At 40.5% G+C, this 22,442-nt stretch overlaps 1 protein-coding gene across 1 annotated transcript in view; it reads right to left on the bottom strand.

Annotated features, from left to right (window-relative positions):
* Lgi1 (leucine rich glioma inactivated 1) overlaps positions 1 to 22,442 on the bottom strand; it is a 33,652-nt gene that overhangs the window by 5,258 nt on the left and 5,952 nt on the right. The window contains exons 3-5 of the mRNA XM_026397393.2: positions 11,264 to 11,335; positions 11,091 to 11,162; positions 883 to 954 (exon numbers count right to left, since the gene is read on the bottom strand). Coding sequence (XP_026253178.1) covers positions 883 to 954; positions 11,091 to 11,162; positions 11,264 to 11,335 — 216 coding nt within the window. The remainder of the gene's footprint in view (positions 1 to 882; positions 955 to 11,090; positions 11,163 to 11,263; positions 11,336 to 22,442) is intronic.

The following is a 22,442-nucleotide window of genomic DNA, read 5'->3' as shown; positions in this document are numbered from 1 at the left end:
GAAGTTAAATACTGGGCTTAGAAGAAAATATTTCACTCAGATTTTTTTTTTTTTTGTTATTGAAGAAAAGTTGTTTTGAATATATATTCTATGGCAAAGTACCTGAACAGTAAAAAATCATTTATTTTCACATATCCTTTCATTTGTCCCTATATTTTACTTATGACATTTAAATACCCCGCTAATGTTATGGAAGGCACTTAATGAAATGAAATTGCTTTTGAGAGGGTTAGGCATATAGTACTCGCTTTGCTTACAGCAAAATATACAAATTCCTTGCAAAGATCTTTCACTCTGAGGCTTAAAAGTCAAAGTTTGAAAGCTCTTTTGTTTGAAAAGGGGTCAAAAATAATTAAGTTCATTCCCTTCCTGGGGCTTAAGCCAAATTCCTGGGGATTAAGCCTAGAGTTGTTGTTCTGTCTAATGAGAGAAAAGGCAAATGTTCCTCCCTTCCCCCATTTCCTGCTCCATTTCTCTGTTGACTGACCAACCCATGGGTGTAACCTTTCATCTTACTCTGTCAGTTTCCCAGACTCCTTTATGTTTTTTCTTTGCAGCTGCATTTCCTGGATCTCATAAGAAAAAAAGGGATCTTGAAATTTCTATCTGGGTCTCTTCTTCCCACCCACTCGAAGACATTTATCAGTACTCTTCTTAGAAAGACACATGCTGTCAAAGTAATGCCTGGGTACTGTGGATTCAGAATTGCCAATAGTAAATACCTTAGAAGATTCATTTGCTAGTCTATATAAGTTTAAAATTAAAATCTGATAATTTTCATTTAATTTCAAAGCCAATTAAAAATTTTAGTAACCAATATCTGGTTTCCTTTTAATTACTCCAAATGAATTGATTAATCATTGACTTCTTAGGTCCTCTTACACATTTGTTAAAGAATCCAGGCCTTTGAAAATATCTTTTGGGAGTGTCTGAAGATTGTTGTTTGCAAGGCTCCTGGAAAAAAAAAAAAGAGAGTGATATAAACTGTAGTGATACATAAATGCATTTAATGATACAGCTTGGTTATAAGACCCTTTTGTCAAGTCTAGTCACTAAATCACTTCAGTACTTTTTTTTTTTTCTTCTAGGGTATTCCTCAGATTCCTGCTGTTGTATTTTCAATTGCTGACCTCTTTGTTTCAACACCCACTCAGTATTTAGGTAACACTTTGTGTTGCTTCAAGGCAACAACAACAAGGAATCAACAACAGGGCACCACTCATTGCATCCAGAGCAGAGCAGGAGATTCACACCCTCAGATGCTTGGTCTAGGAGATGTATCTCAAGTGATGGTTCCCTAAACTGGTGATGGTGACCATCTCCAATGCCCTCTCTCCTCTCGCTTAGGCTTCCTCTTCTTTTCTCCTCCTCCTGACTTGCTCTACAGCTCAGCAGAGCCTCCAATCAACAGTACCAACAGCTCTGTCTCTTGGCCAGTACATCCTTTCTTTTCTCTAGAGTATATGTCTTCTTTTTCTATATTAAAAAAAAAATCTTTTAGTCTCATATATTCCATCTCAGAAAAAAAAAATTTCTTTTTTTCTCACAAATACCCATCCAGCCATCTTCTTTAATCATCTTGGTGGGTGCTTGCCCTATCATGAGAATTGTTTTCCCTTTCTCTTTCTCTTTCTTCTTCCCTGAATCACTACAATGATTCTAATCAAAGTTAATGAGGAGGAAGGAGTCCCAATAGTATCAAAGAGAGAGAAATATGTACATATTCCCAAAATACAGACATAATAAAGTGCTGCTGTTGTATGATCACCAAAGGGCACCAGGTACTGGAATTTTGCATTTTTAGTTGGGAGATGTTATATATTTTTCTTTTTTTCCCCTCGAAAGCAAAATAAAAGAGTCTGTGCTGTTGGTCTCCAAAGCCCTTGACAAACCTCTCAACTTTCTTTTAAAAACACTTACTTCAAGAAAAAACTGACACATCTGGCTGCTTTTAAAGGAGGGAAAGGGAGGGATCATGGGGGTAAGAAAGGTGTTGGAATGAGATGGACATCATTACCCTAGGTACCCATATGACTGCACATGTGTGCGACTCTACATTGTGTACAACCAGAAAAATGAAAAGTTTTGCTCCATTTGTGTACAGTGAATCGAAATGCATTCTAATACCATCTATAACTAATTAGAACAAATGAAAATTTTTTTAAAAAAAGGAGATAGGATGTGGGGCTGGGTTATGGCTCAGTGGTAGAGCACTCGCCTCGCACGTGCAAGGCTCTCAGCACCACATAAAAATGAATAAATAAATAAAATAAAATTATTTTAAAAAGTAGAACGTGTGTTTAAAAAAAAAAAGGGAGATAGGATGCACCTTCATGTCTAGATTTTATGAATGACAGGCCTGAGAAGGATATCTGACTCAATAAAGAAACAGAAACAAGAGGAATTAAGGACCCAGGAATGAAAAGGAGATTTGCCCAATGCTTAAGGCCTGGGAATTGAAGTCAGCTAGCTTATGGAACTCTCAGGGGGGCCCTAGTGACATCAGGTCACATTTGGATAAATGGAAAGCTGGCAGAGGGACTTGGCAGAGAATGACTTAGGGAAGCAATACCAACCTTGGAATTATTCTGCAAAAAAAATTAATTACCAAGGCCCTGAAATAAAGCAACCTTCTAGTGCAAGCTGACTGGGGGGCGGGGGGGAGGTGTTGAAGGATGCTCCAACATATGGAAGGGGATCAGCAGAACCTGCAAAGGTAAGATGAGAAATACAAAATGGCCCCAGAGAGAAGGAACTCTATCTTAGCTACAGTCAGTTCAGAGAGCTTACAGTTCCTGAGTGAGGAGACATTGGAAATATTATCCACCCAGTGCCTATGTGGGAAAAGTGATTTGTTCTAGTATTGTCTATAGGAGCAAAGAATTGGAAATAATTTAGGCATCCACTAATGAGAGATTGTGTAATAAATAATGGTTCATACTTAATGTGGAATATTTTGTAGATTTTTAAAAAAAAAAATGAGGTAGAACTCTATGATTTATCATGAAGTGGTGCCTAGGTAAAAAGAGATAGGGAGAAGATTATGTAGAGTGCAATCCCCTGGAGGAGAGAAGATACACATCTGAAGATACATGAAGCTCTGAATCTTTATATATAAAAATTGTTGAATGAGGTCGAACAACAGAGTGGATTTACTGGAATCATTCACTTTGCTATGGTAACTATCTGGGCTGTGACAAAGTTTTACTAGAAAGCACGTATTATTATTTTATCATCAAAAGAAATAAAGAATGAGGTTGACTTTTTAGAAAGACCCTATTGCTCTGTGTGTGTGTATGTGTGTGTGCGCGCACACACTTGCATGCATTCTGTCAGGTGAGGATTCAGTCCTTCTAAATCAATCACTCGGCTGCATTCATCAGGTTCCAAAACTTTGCAGCTATCCTGGGAATAACCGTGATGGTCAGCATTGGGGGCCTGAGTGGTCAGATCATGCAAATGTTTTTCACGAGACCTCCTGCAGGATGAAACTGGCTTGTTTCCTCCAAAATTCCCACACATTTCAGGCCCTCTCTGTCTCTGGGGAGGTTTGGGACTACTGTCAACTCAGGCTCACAGTCACTGTTATGAATTCCCTGCGCTGGGTCAAACCAGCAGTCTGGGAGGCCAGGAGCCTCCCAAATCCATCATGAGCATGGAGGGCTTTGGGAAGATTCTCCACAGGAAGAGATGCTAAGGGCCAGAGTACCAGGAAGCAAAAGGCTTCAGGAAGGCTGCTCAGCGTTACCAAAAGGGTGATAAGAAGGAGACCTGGTGCCTGCTAGTTGCTCCAATGGCTAGAGATAGTGACACAGCACTTTGAGGTGAAGATCAGGATTACTTTAGTTTTGGTATTTGGATGATTCGATTCTTCAGATTCCAACTCTGCCTTGAGTTTTGCCACCATAAAGCAAAATATCTGGAATGAATTTTCTTAGTTTCCTCCTCCTACTCCTCTACTTCCAGCCTCACAGAGCAAAACAATATTATTATTCCCTTTCCTCAATAGAAGCTCTGTGTGAAGTCCATGCTCTATCTTTGGTAATCTGCTTGTCGTTGTTCTCTTCTCCATCACTTCGTGTGGTGAAGTGCAGTGAAGCTGCCAGTTTTGTCAGGGATGCAACTTGAACTTCATTGCTCTGGGGTGGGGTGTGCGCTTAACCCACTTAATTTAGTAGAGAGAAGTCTGTGCCTTGGTCCGTCCTCTCTTTTACTAGCACACGCATGTGCCACATATACACATATATCTACTACTACATGGGCACACACACATAATCATAATTATTATTTCTCTACTTCAAGAAAATTTGAAGGGGCTGGGGATGTGGCTCAAGCGGTAGCATGCTTGCCTGGCATGTGCGGGGCACTGGGTTCGATCCTCGGCATCACATAAAAATAAAATAAAGATGTGTCCACCGAAAAACTAAAAAATAAATATTAAAAAATTCTCTCTCTCTCTCAAAAAAAAGTTTAAAAAAAAGAAAATTTGAAAATACAAAAATTATTTTTCTTTTTTAAAGGAGAAAAATGACAATCATCCTGGTAGAAGCCACCACTGTTAATATTTGGTCACATCTTCTTCCAGTCATTAATACAGAGCCAATCAAGAGAAAGTGGTTTTGGAGAGCCATGTCACTGTTCCCGGTCCCCAGGTCTCTCATCCTTCTCTCTTCTCAAGATGTGATGGCAACAGCTGGGTGTGGGGGCCCATGCCTGTAATTCTAGCAGCTCAGGAGGCTGAGGTAAGAGGATCACAAGTTCAAAGCCAGCCTCAGAAATGGTGAGATGCTAAGCAATCAGTGAGACCCTGTCTTTAAAAAAAAAAATACGAAATAGGGCTAGGGAAGCGGCTCAGTGGTTGAGTGCCCCTGAGTTCAATCTCTGGAACTCCCCTCCTAAAAAAAGAAGAAAAAAAAAGATGTGGTACCCATGAGGGAGGTGTAAATATAAGAATTCCTCATTGTTAGGAGTAAGAGAAGAGAAATTAGAAGGATGAAGGAGGAAAGGTCAAGGTGTTTGAGAGCTGCTGGGCCCAAGACAACCCCTCATGTATCAGACTTGCCCCAGGGCTCCCTGAATCAGCCATAGGAAACATGGGAATGGCGTGGGTCAGGAAGGGGAGATCTGGGTTTGAGCTTTGGGTGTTTCCTTTTCCATCAAGCGAATGATCACTTGGTCAGAATGATCTCTATGTTCTATTCTTGTCCTTAAATCATGCCTTTATAACTTTCACTGTGAGAGGCTATGGCTTCATGTTTAGTAATCATTTGACACCAGGAAATCCTTGAGGAGCCAATACAGATGATGATGGGTTTCTCTGGGAGTAAAGAGCGCACTGGAATATCCAACAGGGACAGGGGAGAGCTGATTGAAGACAAGGGCAGAAAGAGGTTTGAGGAAATGTTTTATTACTGTGAATTCCTTCTAGGAGGATTCTGCCACAAGTACTGGAAGAATGTTTTTTCTTTCCTGCCTAGCACAGTGCCTGGCACAAAGTAGGCCCTCAGTAGATACTTTCTAACTGAATGAAAAAATAAGGCAGACTGGAGTGGGTGAGAGGAAGGGCACCAATTTCATTAAAGAGCAGCAGGTGCTTCTCTCAGGCCCCTGTGCCAAGAGACTGGATTAGGGAGAAAGTGCATAGCCTTGTCAATCAACCTGGCAGATCCCACCCCATCATGTGGACCTGCTCTCACAGACTGCCCTGCTTCTCCTCAGCCTCACTGTGGCGATAATTCACAGCCAGATGGAGGCTCTTGAAAGGGTGACTTCAACTCAGAGTCTACCTAAGAAACATCCTTTAAACACCCAGGAAAACTGGGTGTGGTGGCACATGCCTGTAGTGTCAGCAACTGGGAAGACCGAGACAGGAGGATACAAGTTTGAAGCCAGCCTCATCAACTTTGCGAGACCCTGAGCTACTTTGCGAGACCCTGAGCTACTTAGTGAGACCCTGTCTCAAAAAAAAAAAAAAAAATCAATATATAAAAAAGGACTGGGAACATAGATCAGTGCTACCGTATCCCTGCATTCAATCCCCAGTACCAAAAATAAATAAATAAAAGTAAAAATTAAATAAAACACCCAGGGTATCGCCCAATGGAATATCTAGTTGCCTTGAAACTCCGGAGTCGAGTCAAGCATTTTCCAAGGCAGCCAGCCAGCCACTCCTTTCCAGCAGTTCTGACAAAGCAGAACACCATTCCACTTTGGTGTTTGCTGGTTTACCTGAGAAAACCTCTGATGATGGCTATGGAACCTACTGGAAAGTCTTCTCTCCAAGGCAGACCACACTGGCTCAGACAGCACGTTTGTTTCAGTGCCACGGGGCTGTGCTGCTAAGAAAGCAACGCCCACAGCCATCTGGGGCGCTCCCAGCCCCCCTGCAATGCGGATTCTCAGCTTGGGTTTGTGTCTCACTGAACCTGCGGCACTTCAAGTACAGTTATTTTAATTTCACAGGAAATGTTTAAAGGGGATAAGTACACTGCAGCATCTGAAATCCTGATGTAGGACTAATAGAGGTTAGATGGTGAATTTGAGTTTCTTCCTGTACAATGGTGCTTACCGCACACCAGGCTCTTCTCTAGGCATTTTGTAGATACTAACTCATTTAATCTCAAAACAACCCTAGGAGCCTGATGCTCCTGAGTACCTTGTTATCCCTCACCTTCATTTTAACAGATTATGATCACCTTTCCTTTTACACATGAGCAATCTGAGGCACAGTAAGGCTAAATTACCTGGGCAAGGTCTCCCAGGCTTTGAACCCAGGCAGTCTGGTGACTGAGAATCCCCTGACAGCCACTACCTCTTTACATTTACCTCTTTATTTCAATGTGAAAGCTAAAATGAAGATATCCTGCCTACCTAATAGGGGACACACAGGCCTCCTGAGTTTGGGGACTGTTACCTATGGTCTTCAGAGCCACAGAGGTGAGCAATAGTTGCTACCCCACAACATGGAGAGATTGAGGGCAATTTTCCTTCAAATAATTATGCATTCATGCAAACACTCCTGGCTCCATGGGGCCTTAGCCACAGTGACACTTATGTGGTACCCAAGGGGAAAAAGCTCGGTAAGTATAATGGAAATCAATAATAATGTTTAGAGATTTTGTCATCATTGGCCATAAACTAGTTTTTATTGATTTTTTTCCCTGATAAAAAAATGTAATACATAGTCATCAGAAAAACTAATTCAAACATTAAACTATTAAAACATTAAAATTAAATATGCTGCTATGGTTTGTCCCAGAACTCATGGAGGAGTTTAATTCTCAAAATCATAGGCTATTGGTATTAAGAAGATGGAAACTTCATCAGACAATGTCGTTTGGAGGCGGGGCCTTTAGGTGAGGTCATTAGGGTGAAGCCCCCATGATTGATTCCTGATGGCTTTATAGCAAGAGAGACAGATACCAGACACAGACATGCATGCTCCCAGTGTCTTGCCATGTGATGCCATGTGCCACCTCAGGACTCTGCCAGCAAGAAGGCCAACACCAGAACTAAGCCAATGTCAGTACCACACAGTTGAACCTTCCACAACTGTGAGCTATACAAATCTCTTTTCCTTACAAAGTTAGCCTGCTTCAGGTATTTCACTATAGTAATGAAAAACTGACTAATACACAAACATGGTATTAGGACAGTGATTCACAATAAAGGAATTGAGAGAGAGTCCTAGGATTTCATACATTTTATAGGGACTCAAGGGCAGGTCTCTTAGCTTCAGGTTTGATTTATTTTCTGTCATATTCGTTCCTCGAATCATACCCCATGGAAAGATCCAGTGAATTCAATGAGAACTTTCTGGTACTGCTCTACCTGAAGTGGTAGAGATATCTCAAGATATCTTGCTGAAGACCTTGGGAAATTTCTGGCTTTGGTGCTCCTATTGGGAAGCAGCTTGAACTGAACACATTCCCCCATGTTCACATTCACTGGGGGAGAGTAGTGCTACTGTCTCATTAGGTCATCAGGAGACGGCAACAAATTCAAGAATATGAAATAGCTTTGCAAACTCTTTGCAGCAGGTGCAGGTCGGAGGGAAAGGTGTTAAATCCTTGCTGTTTGAATATTTGCCTTTCAGTGGGGAAGACTTGGCCAAAAGTAGAGAAAAGAGTATTTTTGAGGCCTAAAATCTTAAGAAGGAAGCGAAAGGCTCAAGCCAGATTTATTTATAAGCAGTTAAATAGTGGAAAGTGAACTTGCAGGCAGAGGGACATTTGGAATTCAAATGCTACCTACTCATCTCTCCTTAAAAGGAAGAAAGGAAAGAAGAAAATATACCTTGAAGAACAATATAATAATAAGAAGAAGGAAGATTGGAGACAAAGGCATTCGTTGAGAAAATATTTGTTTAGTCTAATTTCTCTTGCTAGAATGAGCTCCTCTAGGGTGGGACTGGATCTTGTTTTTCTTTGTGGTTCATACCCCTTTGTAAAGTATAAGTCACATCCTAGAAACTGTTGAGAATGAACCATATGGCACTCCATTCTTCTAGACCCTGACAGGGTAATACTGGAAATGGCATGAGTCAACCTCCTACATGTTAGACAAAGACCTGAGGGTCATCCTGGTTCAGTCAAGCATTACCCCCTGTCCTGTTACCACACCTCCTTCCCACTTGCAGCACCAGCCTAGAGCGAGACTTCCATTTCACTGTTTGTATTCACATGACCCTTGAGATTCATGCCCCTTTCTTGGGAGACTGCCCTTGAGCTTAAAAGTTCCTAGATAGTAAATTCACTGCTCTATTTTTCTTTTTTTGGTACTGGGGGTTGAACCCAGAGGTGTTGGGTTCAATCCTCACTAGCTTAGCTGCTAAGTGGTACTAAATTATATTCCCTTTTTATTTTTTTTTTTATTTTGAGACAGGGTCTCACTAAGTCGCCCAAGCTGGCCTTGAACTTGTGATCCTCCTGCCTCAGTGTACAGAGTAGCTGGGATTACAGGCATGAGCCACTATGTCCAGCCAATTTCCCTTATAGTTTCTATACCATCATAAAAGCGTTTTGATCATCACCCAAATATAAATTTTCACCTCATCTGATGGATACAATAGCTTCCGGTCAAGCAAAATGTGTATCCAGTATGGTGTTATACAGATTTTTCTCCGTCTTCCCTCCTCTTCTTTCTTTCTTGGTGAGGGAGGGAGAATATTTTCTCTGATCTGTGCAGGAAATCCAAGTGAAGGTCTAGGTCTTTAGCCTGAAGAGGAGACGCACCTGGGCAAATCATCTCAGGTTGCTAGAGAGGTCACTGGGTTTATCTCTCTCCTGCAGCACCCCCACCCCCATGTTGACCACGGGCATGGGCTGTGTTGGATAGTATTTATGTGAATCAAGTGGATCTCAATTTGAAGTCATGAATTTCCATTTCTCCTTCCACAAATTTGTTTTTTATTTATTTTTGTCTGAAAATGAAGTTTGGAAAAGTTGAACTCTGATACAATTGCATAACATTCATTCTGTTTCCCAGCCATTTTTGCATCGTATCATTGACATGAACAGCAGCATTACAGAGGCTGTTTTCATTGTTATCACTATATATGGACATGATTTTATAAAATAAATCTGGCTGGGCACAGTGGCGCACGCCTGTAATTCCAGCTCCTCAGGAGACCAAGGCTGGAGGATCACCAGTTTGAGACCTGCCTTGGTAACTGAACAAGACCCTGTCTCAAAACAAACAAAAAAAATAATAAGGACCAGGGATGGAGCTCAGAGGCAGAGTGCCCTTGAGTTCAATTCTAGGTACCAATAAACAAACTAACAAAATCTGGCCATCAATACTCTCTTGCTGCAAACCAAACTGCAGGAAAGAATGGCTCCTGGTACCAAGAAGACCACACAGACAAACTAGAAAGTAGAGGCAAAGAGCAGGCATTTTTATCTGCTTTGTTCTTGCTACCCCCAGGGCCTAGAACAGAAGTGGAATTGAGGTGCTGTGAGGGAACAGGTTAAGGATGACAGGATGACATTTACACATGTATCTCTTGCATCTTTACCTAAAACTGATAAGACACATACTGGAATGACTTGAGAATCAGTCATGGAAAAGATGAATAGCCAGGGCAATTCAACTGTTGAGTTAATGTTCTTATAACTGTACAACTAAGCCGTCCACTAGTCATATACACCCTTCAAGACTCAGTTCATTCATCTCTAAATGGAGATTATTATGCTTATTTGGCAGGATTATCGACAGGGCTCAGTGAAAAATGTTGTAAAGCATATAAACTGACATGATAAATGTTAATGCCTTTTCCTCCTATGCTCTACTAGTTTCCTTAAAAATATGTCTGTGTGTGTGTCTGTGTGCGTGTGTGCGTGTATGTGTGCGCACATGTGTAGAAGTGCACAAGTGTAGAAGATGGAAGAAGCTAGAAGAAACAAGTTGTATAATTTGTTGTTCAGTGTTTCACAACCTCCCCACTCTGTCATTTTAGGCCAATAATTCTTGGCTGGGGGGACTGTCCTTTGCACTATAGATTGTTTAGGTCCAACCCTGCCCTCTATCCATCAGATTTCAATTACATCCCCTACTTGTGACCAGCAAGCATGTCTCTAGATGTTGCTAAATGTTCCCTGGGAGAAAAAAATTGCTCCCTATTAAGAATGACTGCTGTAGACCTATGGAATAACTACTTCATATGTAAACAAGTTGCTCAGGTACTCTGTAGACATTGCCTATGACTATATTAGGTTTAAATGAATATAAAGTCAGAGCTTATGCAGAAAAAAGAAAAAATAGCCAATATCAAATTAAAGTACATAGTCAACCCATAATTATCCATGAAGTGAGTAATGATGTAGATAATAAGAAAGTTATTTTAGTCATGTAATTTCTCTGCATTAGACCACTTTTCTAATTATGGTCGATTTAGGCTAGAAATATTAACAGTAATCAATTTCCTGAACACTTGCTGACAGATGACAGAGAGATGGCAAGTGTGCATAGAGGGAGATCATTTGGGTTCTTAAATTTTCATGGACGCTCATAAAGTGGGTGCTTTAATCACAAGGGATTGACTGCATTGTCCATCAGCAAGCTTAAAAAGTAACAGCAACATTCATACTTACAGGTGAATTAAAGATTTTAGTCCCCGGAAGGTATGTCTTGAAATAGACTTGATGTTGTTGTTTTCTATGAATCTGCAATAGGTTACAAAATTTTTGGTCAGATAGCTAAGGGAACTTGAGAGTTCTTGTCCTGCATCATCATGTGAGAGAACATTTTTTTTTTTTTTACTTACAAATACTCTAGATGTGGAAGACCAATAAAAGCATCATCACTGATCACATCAAAGGAGTTCGATGTGAATAGCCTGCCCAGAAAAAGCACACAATGAAAAGAGTTTAACTGACAGATTGTCAATCTTTGCTGCTTTTATCTCTCAGAGAGAAATGAGTGGTGTTTGCACACAGAGAAACATCTAGATGTTTGTCTTCTACAGTTTTATTTATGCGGATAACCTTCACAGCTTTTCTTACTCTTAATTGTCTCCTCATCAAATGCTCATGGAAGGGGTGCTTTGTGTCCCACTCCTCACAACGACGACTGTCACTTGCCCTGGGTAACATATTGAGATACAAGCAGAGCAGGTATGACAACAGATGCAGCCAAGTCAACATTTTGCACATTTCCATCACAAAGACACTGAAAATCTTTTGCACTTGCTCTGTAAACCTCTGGAACTTTCTGATGGCTCAAAACAATGGTGGTTTGGTGTTTTAATCATAGGAAACTTAGAAAAATTAATGTCTATGCTCAGCAATGCTGTGATATCTCATGGCAGCCAGGCCACTGACACTGAATTGATGAACAGCCTTATTTGAAAACAGGACAGGGTGAAGGTGGGAAAAGGGAGGCTTAGAAAAGTTAGACCATTTTATGATTAAATAGTTGGAAGAAACAATTGCACTTGAATGAATTTATTTGCAATTTTAAAATCCATGGGGATCTGGTTTGGAAATCACTGATGAAGAAGGACTTCAGTCCACTGACTCCACCCCTGTTGAACTTTTTTGGAAAGTTTGTTTTCAGTTTTCTGAAAAAAGGGCTTTTAAGAGGTATGTTTAGGCCAAATAATAGGATTGTGCATTGCACAATATAACAATAATACAATGTACAATCATTACGCTGTTAGTAAACCCTGGTGATATTTACTTTTGGATATTTAGGGATTAAACATAAGTGTCACTAATTCATTAAGTGACTTCAACTATGAGTTTGTTAACCAAAGGGGTTCGAATTAAGAGAGCTCAACTTTCTGAACATTCATGAGTAATTTATCTAGGCATTAAATTATCTAAGCATCTAGCATTGCTTCAAAATAATCAGAGGAAAAGGACAGCAGGAAGTTAGAAATGAACTGGGCACATGTTTATTATTTTTGAAGCTGAAAGGTGATCCATGGCATTTACTGCTCCCTCTGCTTCTATATGAACTTGAAATTTTCCATAAAGATGGGAAACAAAATTAAATCCTCACTTGCATTTCTTCCTAAACTGTCAATCCTGGGGTGGTGTTGGATTCTCTTCTAATCCCTTCTTCTGATGTCACAACTTTTATGCTCAAATAATTTGCTAGGTTCTGAAAAGTAAATATGAATCAATTGGATGTATATTGCAGCCTATAGTTATCAAACAAATCTGAAGGTTTAGTACCCATCACTACTTTGGCAATTGTCTCTTCTCAATTTATGGTTCTGAAAAACAACATGACTGATGTTCAGCCTTGCTCCAAGGTGAGCTAACATCCCAAGGCTTTCAGGTCTTTGTTGTGTCCCGTATAAGCAGCACCAGAGATGTGGACAATGCAACAAAGCAGAAGGAGGTCTAGGGAAGTGCCTTCCACACTCAGGGGTTTGCAAAGGGCAAGCAGTGTGGTTGACCAAAGATTTCATCATCGCCTGCCTCAAGTTGCCAGAATAAACAGCTTTTATCGCTCCTTTCCCCTTATGTTAAATTGGGTGAAAGACAGTGGGAAAGGATATTAGTGGGCATAACTTGCCCACACATGTTAATGAAATAAAAGAGAGGATTTCCACTAGAATTTTTGTCTGCTTGTTCACTGCTTGTCCCTGGCACCTGTGATAGTGCCTGCCCATGGCAGATACTGAACAAATATTTGTGGAACAAAGAGGATTTCACTTTACATTAAATTCCGATCATTACTAGATTACTAGATTGAATGTTCTTTAGAGCGGGGACTTACCCTTATTTGTTTTTGTGTCCCTAGCTCGGAGCACAGTTCCTGGTTGAAAAAATGTTTGTTGATCTAGATTTCAAACTAAAACCTCTGGCTTACACTACAACTTTATGCTAAAAAAAAAAAAAAAAAAAAAAAGGAAAGAAGCCAGAAGACTACGAAGTTCATTGTTCATGATTGCAATTACATATAAAACAAAAACTAAAAAATTAAATTATGCTGGTAGAAGTCAAGACAGTGATTAAACTTGGAGGCCAGTTGTAACTGGAAGATCATCATTGGTGTCTTTGGGATAATGATAATGTTTCTTGATCTGGGTACTGGTTACAAATCATTGAGAAGTACACTTGTGATATATATATATATGCTTTTCTTTATGCAGATTATACTTTAATTTAAAAAATTCCTTGTAAAAGCTAAAAACAATCCCTCTGCTAAGATGAGAATCATAGTTCTTTAATTCTAAATTCAATGGTAGTTTCTATGGATAAGGATGTGTAAAATTATATAGGCATTCCAAATATAATTGAGAAAGCTATCCATTTTATTATCCTACACATACTTGAAAAGACTCATAATATCATGTTCTATAAAGAGGATAAAATGCTAATCCTTAATTTTTTAATGGATTCCAGGAAATATGTTTGATTATGATTTGTAATTGAAACAGATATGTTCAAGCATTGTAGTTCCTATTGAGTCCCACCTAGTCCCTATCCCAGTCCCACCCCACATTCACACACAGCAGACCTGGGGCAGACCCGGGTGGCTGTATTCTTTATGATACAACCCCCATCCCTTCCAATGGATCAATAGGGCAAGAGAGCTCAGCTCTTCCACCTGAGTAGCCAATCCCTAGGTCAGGCGGTATCTCATGGCCCGCAGTGAGTTGGGCTAAGATGGTACCTTTCTTGGAGATGTGGAATGGCAAGCTAAAAATGGAGCCAACCTGCAGAGAAGCTGGAGGAGAAAGGATGCCTTAGGGCTCAGTTGGATCCACAACAGGGAAGAGGTGTGGTCCAGGAACACTTCAAAGTGATCAGATGTGGAGGAGACCTCACAAAGGGAAATGTGTTGATGGCAGGGAGATGCCTAGAACTGGATCAGATCCTAAGCCAGAGTTTCTTGTTCTCTGTTGCACTTGAAATCACCTGGGGAGCTTTAAAAATACTGGACACCTGATTCCCAGTTGCAAGGACTCTGGTTAAATTCTGCACCTGGAGTGTGGCCCAGGCTATTTAAAAGCTCCCCAGGTGACATATACAGCCAGGGTGCATATGGTAAGCTTTCCAGGTCACTTAAATACCTCCCCCGCTTTGCCTGTGGTGGCAGAGGAGGTAGGCTCCTTGCAGCAGTCTGACTGCAGCCGTTGCTGTGGGACATGGAGATGCTGCGGGTTTTCTTATTCCCTAACCACACAGAGCAAGAGTCTGCAATAACGCAGGTCTGATGGGTTAACTATGTTCACAACAGCAGAGTCACGGAGGGGCTTGTAGGGACCAATGCATAGTCTGAATGACCTTGTTCCCTAAGCAGAGATCAGAGATCTGGACCCAACAGATTTGTCAAGAGACCTCCCACGTTTATGCAGAGATCAAGTAGAATTTGTCCTCTGCTTTGGTCCCATGGGAGCATGTCAAGTCTCTGCCACTTCCTCTTCTGGGAAGAAGCCAGGCATTTCCCCCTAGGGTGGAGGTAGACAGGGATGTGCTGTGACCTATCCGAATCTTCTGGCAAGGGCTATGTACTTTTAAATTCAGTAAAGAAAAGGGGCCGTGGGAGAAGTGGGAGGATTTTTGTGTTCTGCAACCATGTATGTTTCCTCATCAGGAGGGAAATTTAGAAAGACTGTATATACCAACTATCGATGCCAGGCAGGCACTAGCTCATCTTTAAATGATGGTTAGTGTCATCCTATAGCCTACATTTCATAGCCTCCTCCCTGGATGATCTCACTTGGACTTTGGAACAACTCTGAAAGTGGCAGAGCCAGTATTGGTATCTATTTGACAGGAGGCCACTACTAAGGGCTTTGCTCAAGGTCAAGTACCCTCTTCCCATAATGGGTGGCCTCTCAGCATAGGGCCCAGGTCACATAATGACCTAATGTCTCCATGTGGTGAACAGCCACAACACTGTTCAGCTCATATAAATTCAAGACATATAATTAAATAATTATTCCTTTTTGAAAGAAATTAAGCAACATGAGTAGTCCCAAAGTCACATGGAAGTCCCAAGTCACATCATATCAATCTGTATTTTGTAAGTAAAACATTTAAAAACCTTGAATGCTGGTCGTGGAAGTTCTGGAAAATACAGAAAGGCTTAAATAGTAAAATAAAGAGTATCATTATCATACTACCCACAGGCTCTTATACGCATATACATAAGACAGATAAAGTACATACATGGGGATATTGATAGAGGTTTTTTTTTGTGTGTGTGATACTGGGGATGGAACTCAGGGCCTCATGCTGTTAAGCAAGTGCTCTTTCATTAAGCTATGTCCCCTGTCCAAGTTGAGATAATTTTTAAAATATTATTTTATGTCCTTTATATTTGCTTATTTTATCATTGAATAATGTCTCAATAATGGAGTTTTAACAGATATAGCTTTAGTAATTTTGGATTTTAATACATCATGATTTAACTTTCTTATTGCTGATTCCAGCCTTCACTATCATAAACACTACCATAACCGTCCTCATATAAAAATACTTTTCCTAAATCTATTTCCTTAGGATAAACCCAAGATAGATTCTAAAAGTAACACAATTGGATTAGAGATGTTTTTAAGTCTTCAGTTCTTTATTGCTAACTTTATCAAATTACATGCCCAGGGGCTATGGCTGTGGCTCAGTGGCAGACCGCTTGCCTAGCATGCCTGAGGCACTGGGTTCATCCTCAGCACCACATAACAATAAACAAATAAAATAAAGGCATTCTGTCCATCTACAGCTACAAAAAAAAAATTTTAATTACATGCCCAACTCTTGAGTATGGAAATGCCTATCTGATCACATTCTCACCAACATTTAGTATTATCGTTTTTTTTCCAGTTCTGGGGATGGAAGGAACCCAGGATCTCATACATGCTAGGCAAGTACTCTAGTACTAAGCTATTTCACAGTCCTAGAATAATATTTTAAAATTTTCCTATTGATGATAGGAATTCTTAAAAAAAAAACTTTCTTAATTTTATCATTCATATTACATTGTGAACAGAGGATGCAACTTGTAAAATGTCTGTTAACCCCAACTCCAGTTACTCCTTCCAGCTGTCTCTATCCCATGTCCTGTGGGGGTGGCTCTCCTCTCTTCATCAGTAACATCTCAGCAACAAGCCCATAAGGGTATTATTAGGGGTTCCTGGTTAGATGAAAGCCAGGACCAGAAGAATCTATTTTAAAAGGAAGAGAAAAGCAGGCAGCATGGTTTGCGTGGAGTTCAGAGGAAGTCTGGGGTCAGCAGCAGAGAGGTGAATGAGGGAGCAGAGGGTCTAAGGAGGATCTGGCTATAGGGCTCAAGGCCAAGGCTTTCCCAGGGGCAGCTGAGAGGCCAAAGACAGGGTCCACAAGAGCACAGGCAATGGGCAGGCCCACATGTCAGTGCCAAGCCTAATATAGGCCCGTTAAGTGGTTTCTTGGCCTGGCTTCTCACCTCTTGTGGTCTCGAGCTTGCCACTTTTCCTCCTTGTATTGTAAAATGAAGGGGAGAAACTAGATGATTTCTGAATTCCCTTTCATTCCAAAGACATGTGAGTCTGGGCTTAGAGCATTGCCGGCTTCATTCATGGAAGAGCGGGCATGGCGTTTCCCGACAGGTCAAACAGTCTGCTCTGCAGATGGCTGAGTGGTGAGGAGAGTGTCATCCCTGCTGAGAAAAATCTCCCAGTGTCTCAAACCAGGCTGCTCATCCAGCCCTGTGCCAGGTTCTCTGGCTCTAATACGACTCCTTCGGACCCTCTCCATTCACCTGTAACATCTTGACTAGCATCAGAATGGTCATTGACCCATGAAAAGCCTGCGCCCCATCTTCCACTGGAGCAGGTTCTCCTGGCTATGGAGGGGAGATGATTTAGGGGACTCTCCCTTAATCCCTCAACCCCCACTCCATGAAAACTACTCTGGATGAAGACGAGAACAGTAAATAGTCAACATCTTGTCATTTGCAGACTGCATTGATTGGATGTGGAATAGAGAACTGACCATCGAAGCTTGTAGCTACCACTTATTTTATGTGAACACATTAAGCAGGTGAATCTATTCTATTGGGGATTAAAATGGAAATTATAATTACAAAAAGACTTCCTGGAGGATTCTACGAAGTCTGCATGATAATATATATGAGTATGTCTCCAGTGCTTCTGTGAAGACAAGCAAAGAGCACAGATGTAAAATGTCAGCCCTGAGACATTTAGACGTTAGAGCTAGCAAAAGATCTTAGTCGTATCACTAAGGAAACTGAGGCCCAGTGATGTCATCATTTGATCAAGAAGACTTTGATGTGCGTTATCCAGGGTATTTGGCTGCCGTGGGCAGTGTGTATAAACATGAATGTGCACAAACACTAGTGTGCACACACCCAGATCCATGGGTCTGGGTATATGTATGTGTAAATATAAGTGAAAGAGCACAAAATGCACAGGTTATAGCTGTGGGAGGATATGGGGCACACCTGGAGGAGCTGGCTCACTTGTTTAGCACTGGCCTTGCTTAAATGATTCAGACCCTCTGGTTGTTACTAATATTCTCCTTTATCCAGAAGAATAGGCCTGGTTGAAAGATAATTAATAACAGGCTGATGATTCACTTTAGTTAAATGCACATATTCTGAGTGCATGTGGCATGTGAGTAATTTACATTTGAATATTTTAAAATATGCTCCTAAGACAGGAAAGCATTGAAATGGGAAGCATCATACAAGGACATTATTTGACAGTTATTTTTGACTCTTATCCTTGACAAACATTTTCAGTATAATTTGGCTGATCCTTAAGCAGTCTGCCACCACTTCAATCTGGATGGATTGGAATTAACCTTAATTTGGCTCTGCATAAATGTAAGAGGTAGATACTTCAGAGAGATGTAGTTTAAATTCTCTTTTTACAGAAGAGTAAACAGAAGGCCAGCAGAGGTTAGGTGACTTGACCAAGGTCACTTCTTTTGTCAGTGGTGGGCCGTGATTAGCATTTACAGGATTATCTGTGGTATGGACCCACCTCTTGGTTTTATAGAACATTACTTATTCTCAAGACAGTCAAAACTCTTTCTTTCTAGGAGTTGGTACAACTTGCCAACACTCCCCCTGTCTTTACAAAAATCACCCTCTATCTCTGGTCCTGAGACATCAAGTAGAAGGGACTTATATTTTATCTAAAGCCTGTTCTGTGCCAGGCCTTGTCTTTAGCAGTTTGACATCTCATTTTATTCCTCAAAGGAACACTATAATGTAGGTTTTATGATCTTTACTTAAAACATAAAGAAAACCAAGGGGAGACACGTAATTTCAAGTTTGTAAGGGGCAGAGCTGGATCCTAGGTTCAGACAAGGTTTTCTCACCAGGTCTAGTTAGTAACCATGAGTGAAGCCACGTTCCTCATTGTAGTCCCCTCAGCTCTGACCACTACCTGTTGCAAATCCAGAAAAGCCTTGCCCAATATTTCCCAGAACATATGCCCTGGAATACAAGATCTTCAAGGGGTGAGAGATTCACATGCAGAAAAAATGGTGGATACATTTAGGAAGAGTATGTTAAAGAAGTGAATCGGGATTCTTAGGTATGCAAGTCTTCTGTGTCTTTGAGTAAATTGAGATTTTTCAGGAGGGAATTAAATATGCAGGTTCCCAATCTTATTGATAATGGGACCCTTTAACCATTGAGCTGTACACTAACAAACATTCCATGGATCATACCCAGGGAAACAATGGGTTACCACTTCCAAAGGAAGCTTCCTTCAGATAAAGAGCCTACATTTAAGCCTGGAGGATTCTTCCTTTGGAATGAGCTGTAAATGATCATAAACTTCCTCCAAAATATGGAGCATCTTCTGAGAGTTCCCTGTGGAAGAGGTGTGTGCCAAGGAACTTAAAAAGGTGGTGGTGAGGCCCAACTCCCAGGTACCACATCAATGAATCCACATTAACAAAATGCTTCAAGTTGCTCCTTATACGGAGACAGGTGGTTTAATGTCTGCATCAGGATGGGATTCTTTCTACCTGCCTGTGCTTGGCTATCTAGCCTCTCTAGGTCAACATGAGTATAAATAATTAAGCTAATAAATAAAAATGAATATCACATTATCTATTTCCAGAGTATCTTCCATAGAACCAATAATCTATGGAAGTTAAGAAAAGTGGAATAATTTTACATAATTACAGAGATTGTTCTATGCCAAAGCACGTTGTAAATAGCCGTGCAGGGACTGAAAGTGCAGCTTCCCTAATTAATTTGAGCACAGAACTCTATGCTTTCAGGACAACTGTTCTCCTGGACAAGTTTAGAGAACATTGATCTAAGGTGTAACTTTAAAGTAAACAAGCTCTTTTTCTTTTGCTCTTTCCTTTTCTGTCTGTCTGTCTCTCTCTTTTTAAGCAAGGAGACCAGAGCTTACACATACAAATGAGAGCTGAAACCTAGGGAAACTAGATGTTCTAGCCAGAAACGCTGCCACTATTTCAAAGGGCTTTTGAAACTTCTTTTCAGTCTTTGTCTCCAGGAATCAGGACACATTCCCCTGAATACCCTTGTTAATGGCAGAGGTTGACCCTTTGAGAGGGGATTTGATTTGGAGAACAAAACTATGCAAAGTCAAGCCCTCTGATTTGCATTCAGGAGGAAATAAACAGAAGTGGTTAGAAATGAGGACCATGGTTTCAACTCCATCTCTTCTATTTATTAGAGATGTGACATTGAGGAGGTAACGTAATCCTTTTGGGACTCAGTGCTTTATTTGTAAAATGGAATAATCATACACATCTCAAAAGATTATCATGATAATGAAATTTTAAAAATGAGATGCATAAAATACCTAGCAGTAGGCAATACAAAAGTGACCAATACCTGTGACCAAACCTTGCCTGGTCTGATTGCGAGGCTTATAAACTAGGAGCAGAGATGATACTCAAATAAGGGCCCAGAAATCTTAGCCATGGAAGCACAGCTGGGAAGACTCTATGGTTCTTCACAAGGAATTCTCTATAAGTCAAGGATTGCTTGTATGTATACATTTTAGGTTGTAGTGTTTAGATATTTGTTGCTTTTTAATTGTATTTATTCTGGCAAACACCTGTCATCTTGCTACATAAATGGGCCAAACCATCCCTTTCCAATCCTAGCCCCAAGAGACAGATACTGAAAAATTGTTTTATCATCAGCAATTATAGAGAGTTCCTTTGGACTGTATAAAATTATGAACTTCATTATTATTTTAACAATAACTTATTTTCTTTCTTTGAAGTACTAAGGATTGAGCCCATAGGTCCTCTACCACTGAGCCACAACCCTAGTCCTTTATATTTTATTTTGCAAGAAGATCTAAGTTGCTGAGACTAACCTCAAACCTGCAATCCTCCTGCCTGAGTTGTTGGGATTACAGGTGTGCACCATCAGGCCCAGCTAACAATAACTTATTTTTTTTTCTGGGTACCAGGGATTTCACTTAACCACTGAGCCACATCCTCATCCTTTTTGTGTGTGTGTGTGTATTTTATTTAGAGACAGAGTCTCACTAAGTTGCTGAAGCAGACTTTGAACTTGTGATCCTTCTGTCTTAGCCTCCCCAGTTGTTGGGATTATAGGCATGCACCACTGCACCCAGCCAGCTAACAATAACTTTATAACAGTCAATTCTGTGTTAGAGGCTCTTTCAATTACCAATCTGATTTAATAGCTTGCTAGAATTGATAAAATATTTTTGTCCATTTCTTTAACAAGGCCATTTTCTACATTATATTAAAGCAACCCTGTTTGTAGAATAAAATATAATGCAATAGAATTTTAAGATAGGAAGAGATCTTTAGATATAATTGAATGTGAATCTTCCCAAATGCCAACTGATGTTGTGTTTGGTCTTCATCCTGTCTGAAAAATCTGCTTCCAAATTTCTCCCTTCCCTTGAAAAGTAGAAAGATAATGGTCCTGTACCTAGGCACTACATTCTCATCCTCAATAATCAGCTGGACCTAGGACATCATTTTGAGCTATGATGTATCTTCTTTGGTTTATCTCAATCACTCCTTATTGTCTCCTATCCAACTGCCTCCTTCTTTATCTAGCATTTGAGTTTGAGAACCATAATTTATTCTATCTATGGTATTTTATGGATATAAAACCCGAGGCCCCGGGTTATTTTGTGACCTACCCCATGTGCACAGCCCATTCGTTGTCAAACTGGATTTTAGATCCATGGCTCCTAACTTCTAGTTCATGCCTCTTTCTATCCTACCAGAGGACCACTCATCTGAAGACTGACTATTATTAATTATTTTAAACAAAATCTGACACGTTTTACAAAATGTGGTGCCAGTTATTTTTTTCATGAGGAAGAAAGGAAAGGGTTACACTAAAAAAGGCGGGCGGGGCAGTGGGGGGAAGAGCTCAGGTTTCCTGTGAGAAGTATTAGAAGGAAAGATTTTTTTAGCAGGTTCTGCTAGAGAACAGTGTGTAGAACCAAAAAACTTTAAAGCTGGGATTATAGGCAAACCCAGATTGTACAGGCCGACACTAATCTGATGTTATGGAGCTCAAATTAAAGTGATTTTTCAGCTACTATAATAAACATTCATGTTTATTGAATTACAGGAACTGTGTCTTCTTTTGATCCTGACTATAATTCTGTGTAATGGTACAATGATTATTCCCCATTTTATACAGATATTAAAACTTAACTAAACTTGCCCCAAGACACACAACTAGTAAGCAGCAGAGCGGGGACTGGATCCCATAGCTATCTGACCACAAAGCCCACATGTTCTTCACCACTTGCCACATTGCTAACCCCCCTGCGGCAGCCATACTGGTGTCAAAAAGCCCCTGCAGTTGCTCCATAGCCCATATTAGCCACAGCATAAAAACTGCTAAGCACCACTATTATCGCCAATCAACTGAATATCATTTTGAACACAGGGCATCAAATAAAGGCAAAATATAATGTACCGTTTTAGGAATCACCACCAGCTTGGAGCTGCAGGACAGGGTGGGGAGTGACACTGTGTCACTTC

This window comes from Urocitellus parryii, chromosome 5 (assembly GCF_045843805.1).
Source record: "Urocitellus parryii isolate mUroPar1 chromosome 5, mUroPar1.hap1, whole genome shotgun sequence".
In the NCBI taxonomy this organism is placed as follows: Eukaryota; Metazoa; Chordata; class Mammalia; order Rodentia; family Sciuridae; genus Urocitellus; species Urocitellus parryii.
The sequence above is the reverse complement of the archived record's forward strand: the minus strand, read 5'-3'. Positions and strand labels throughout refer to the sequence as shown.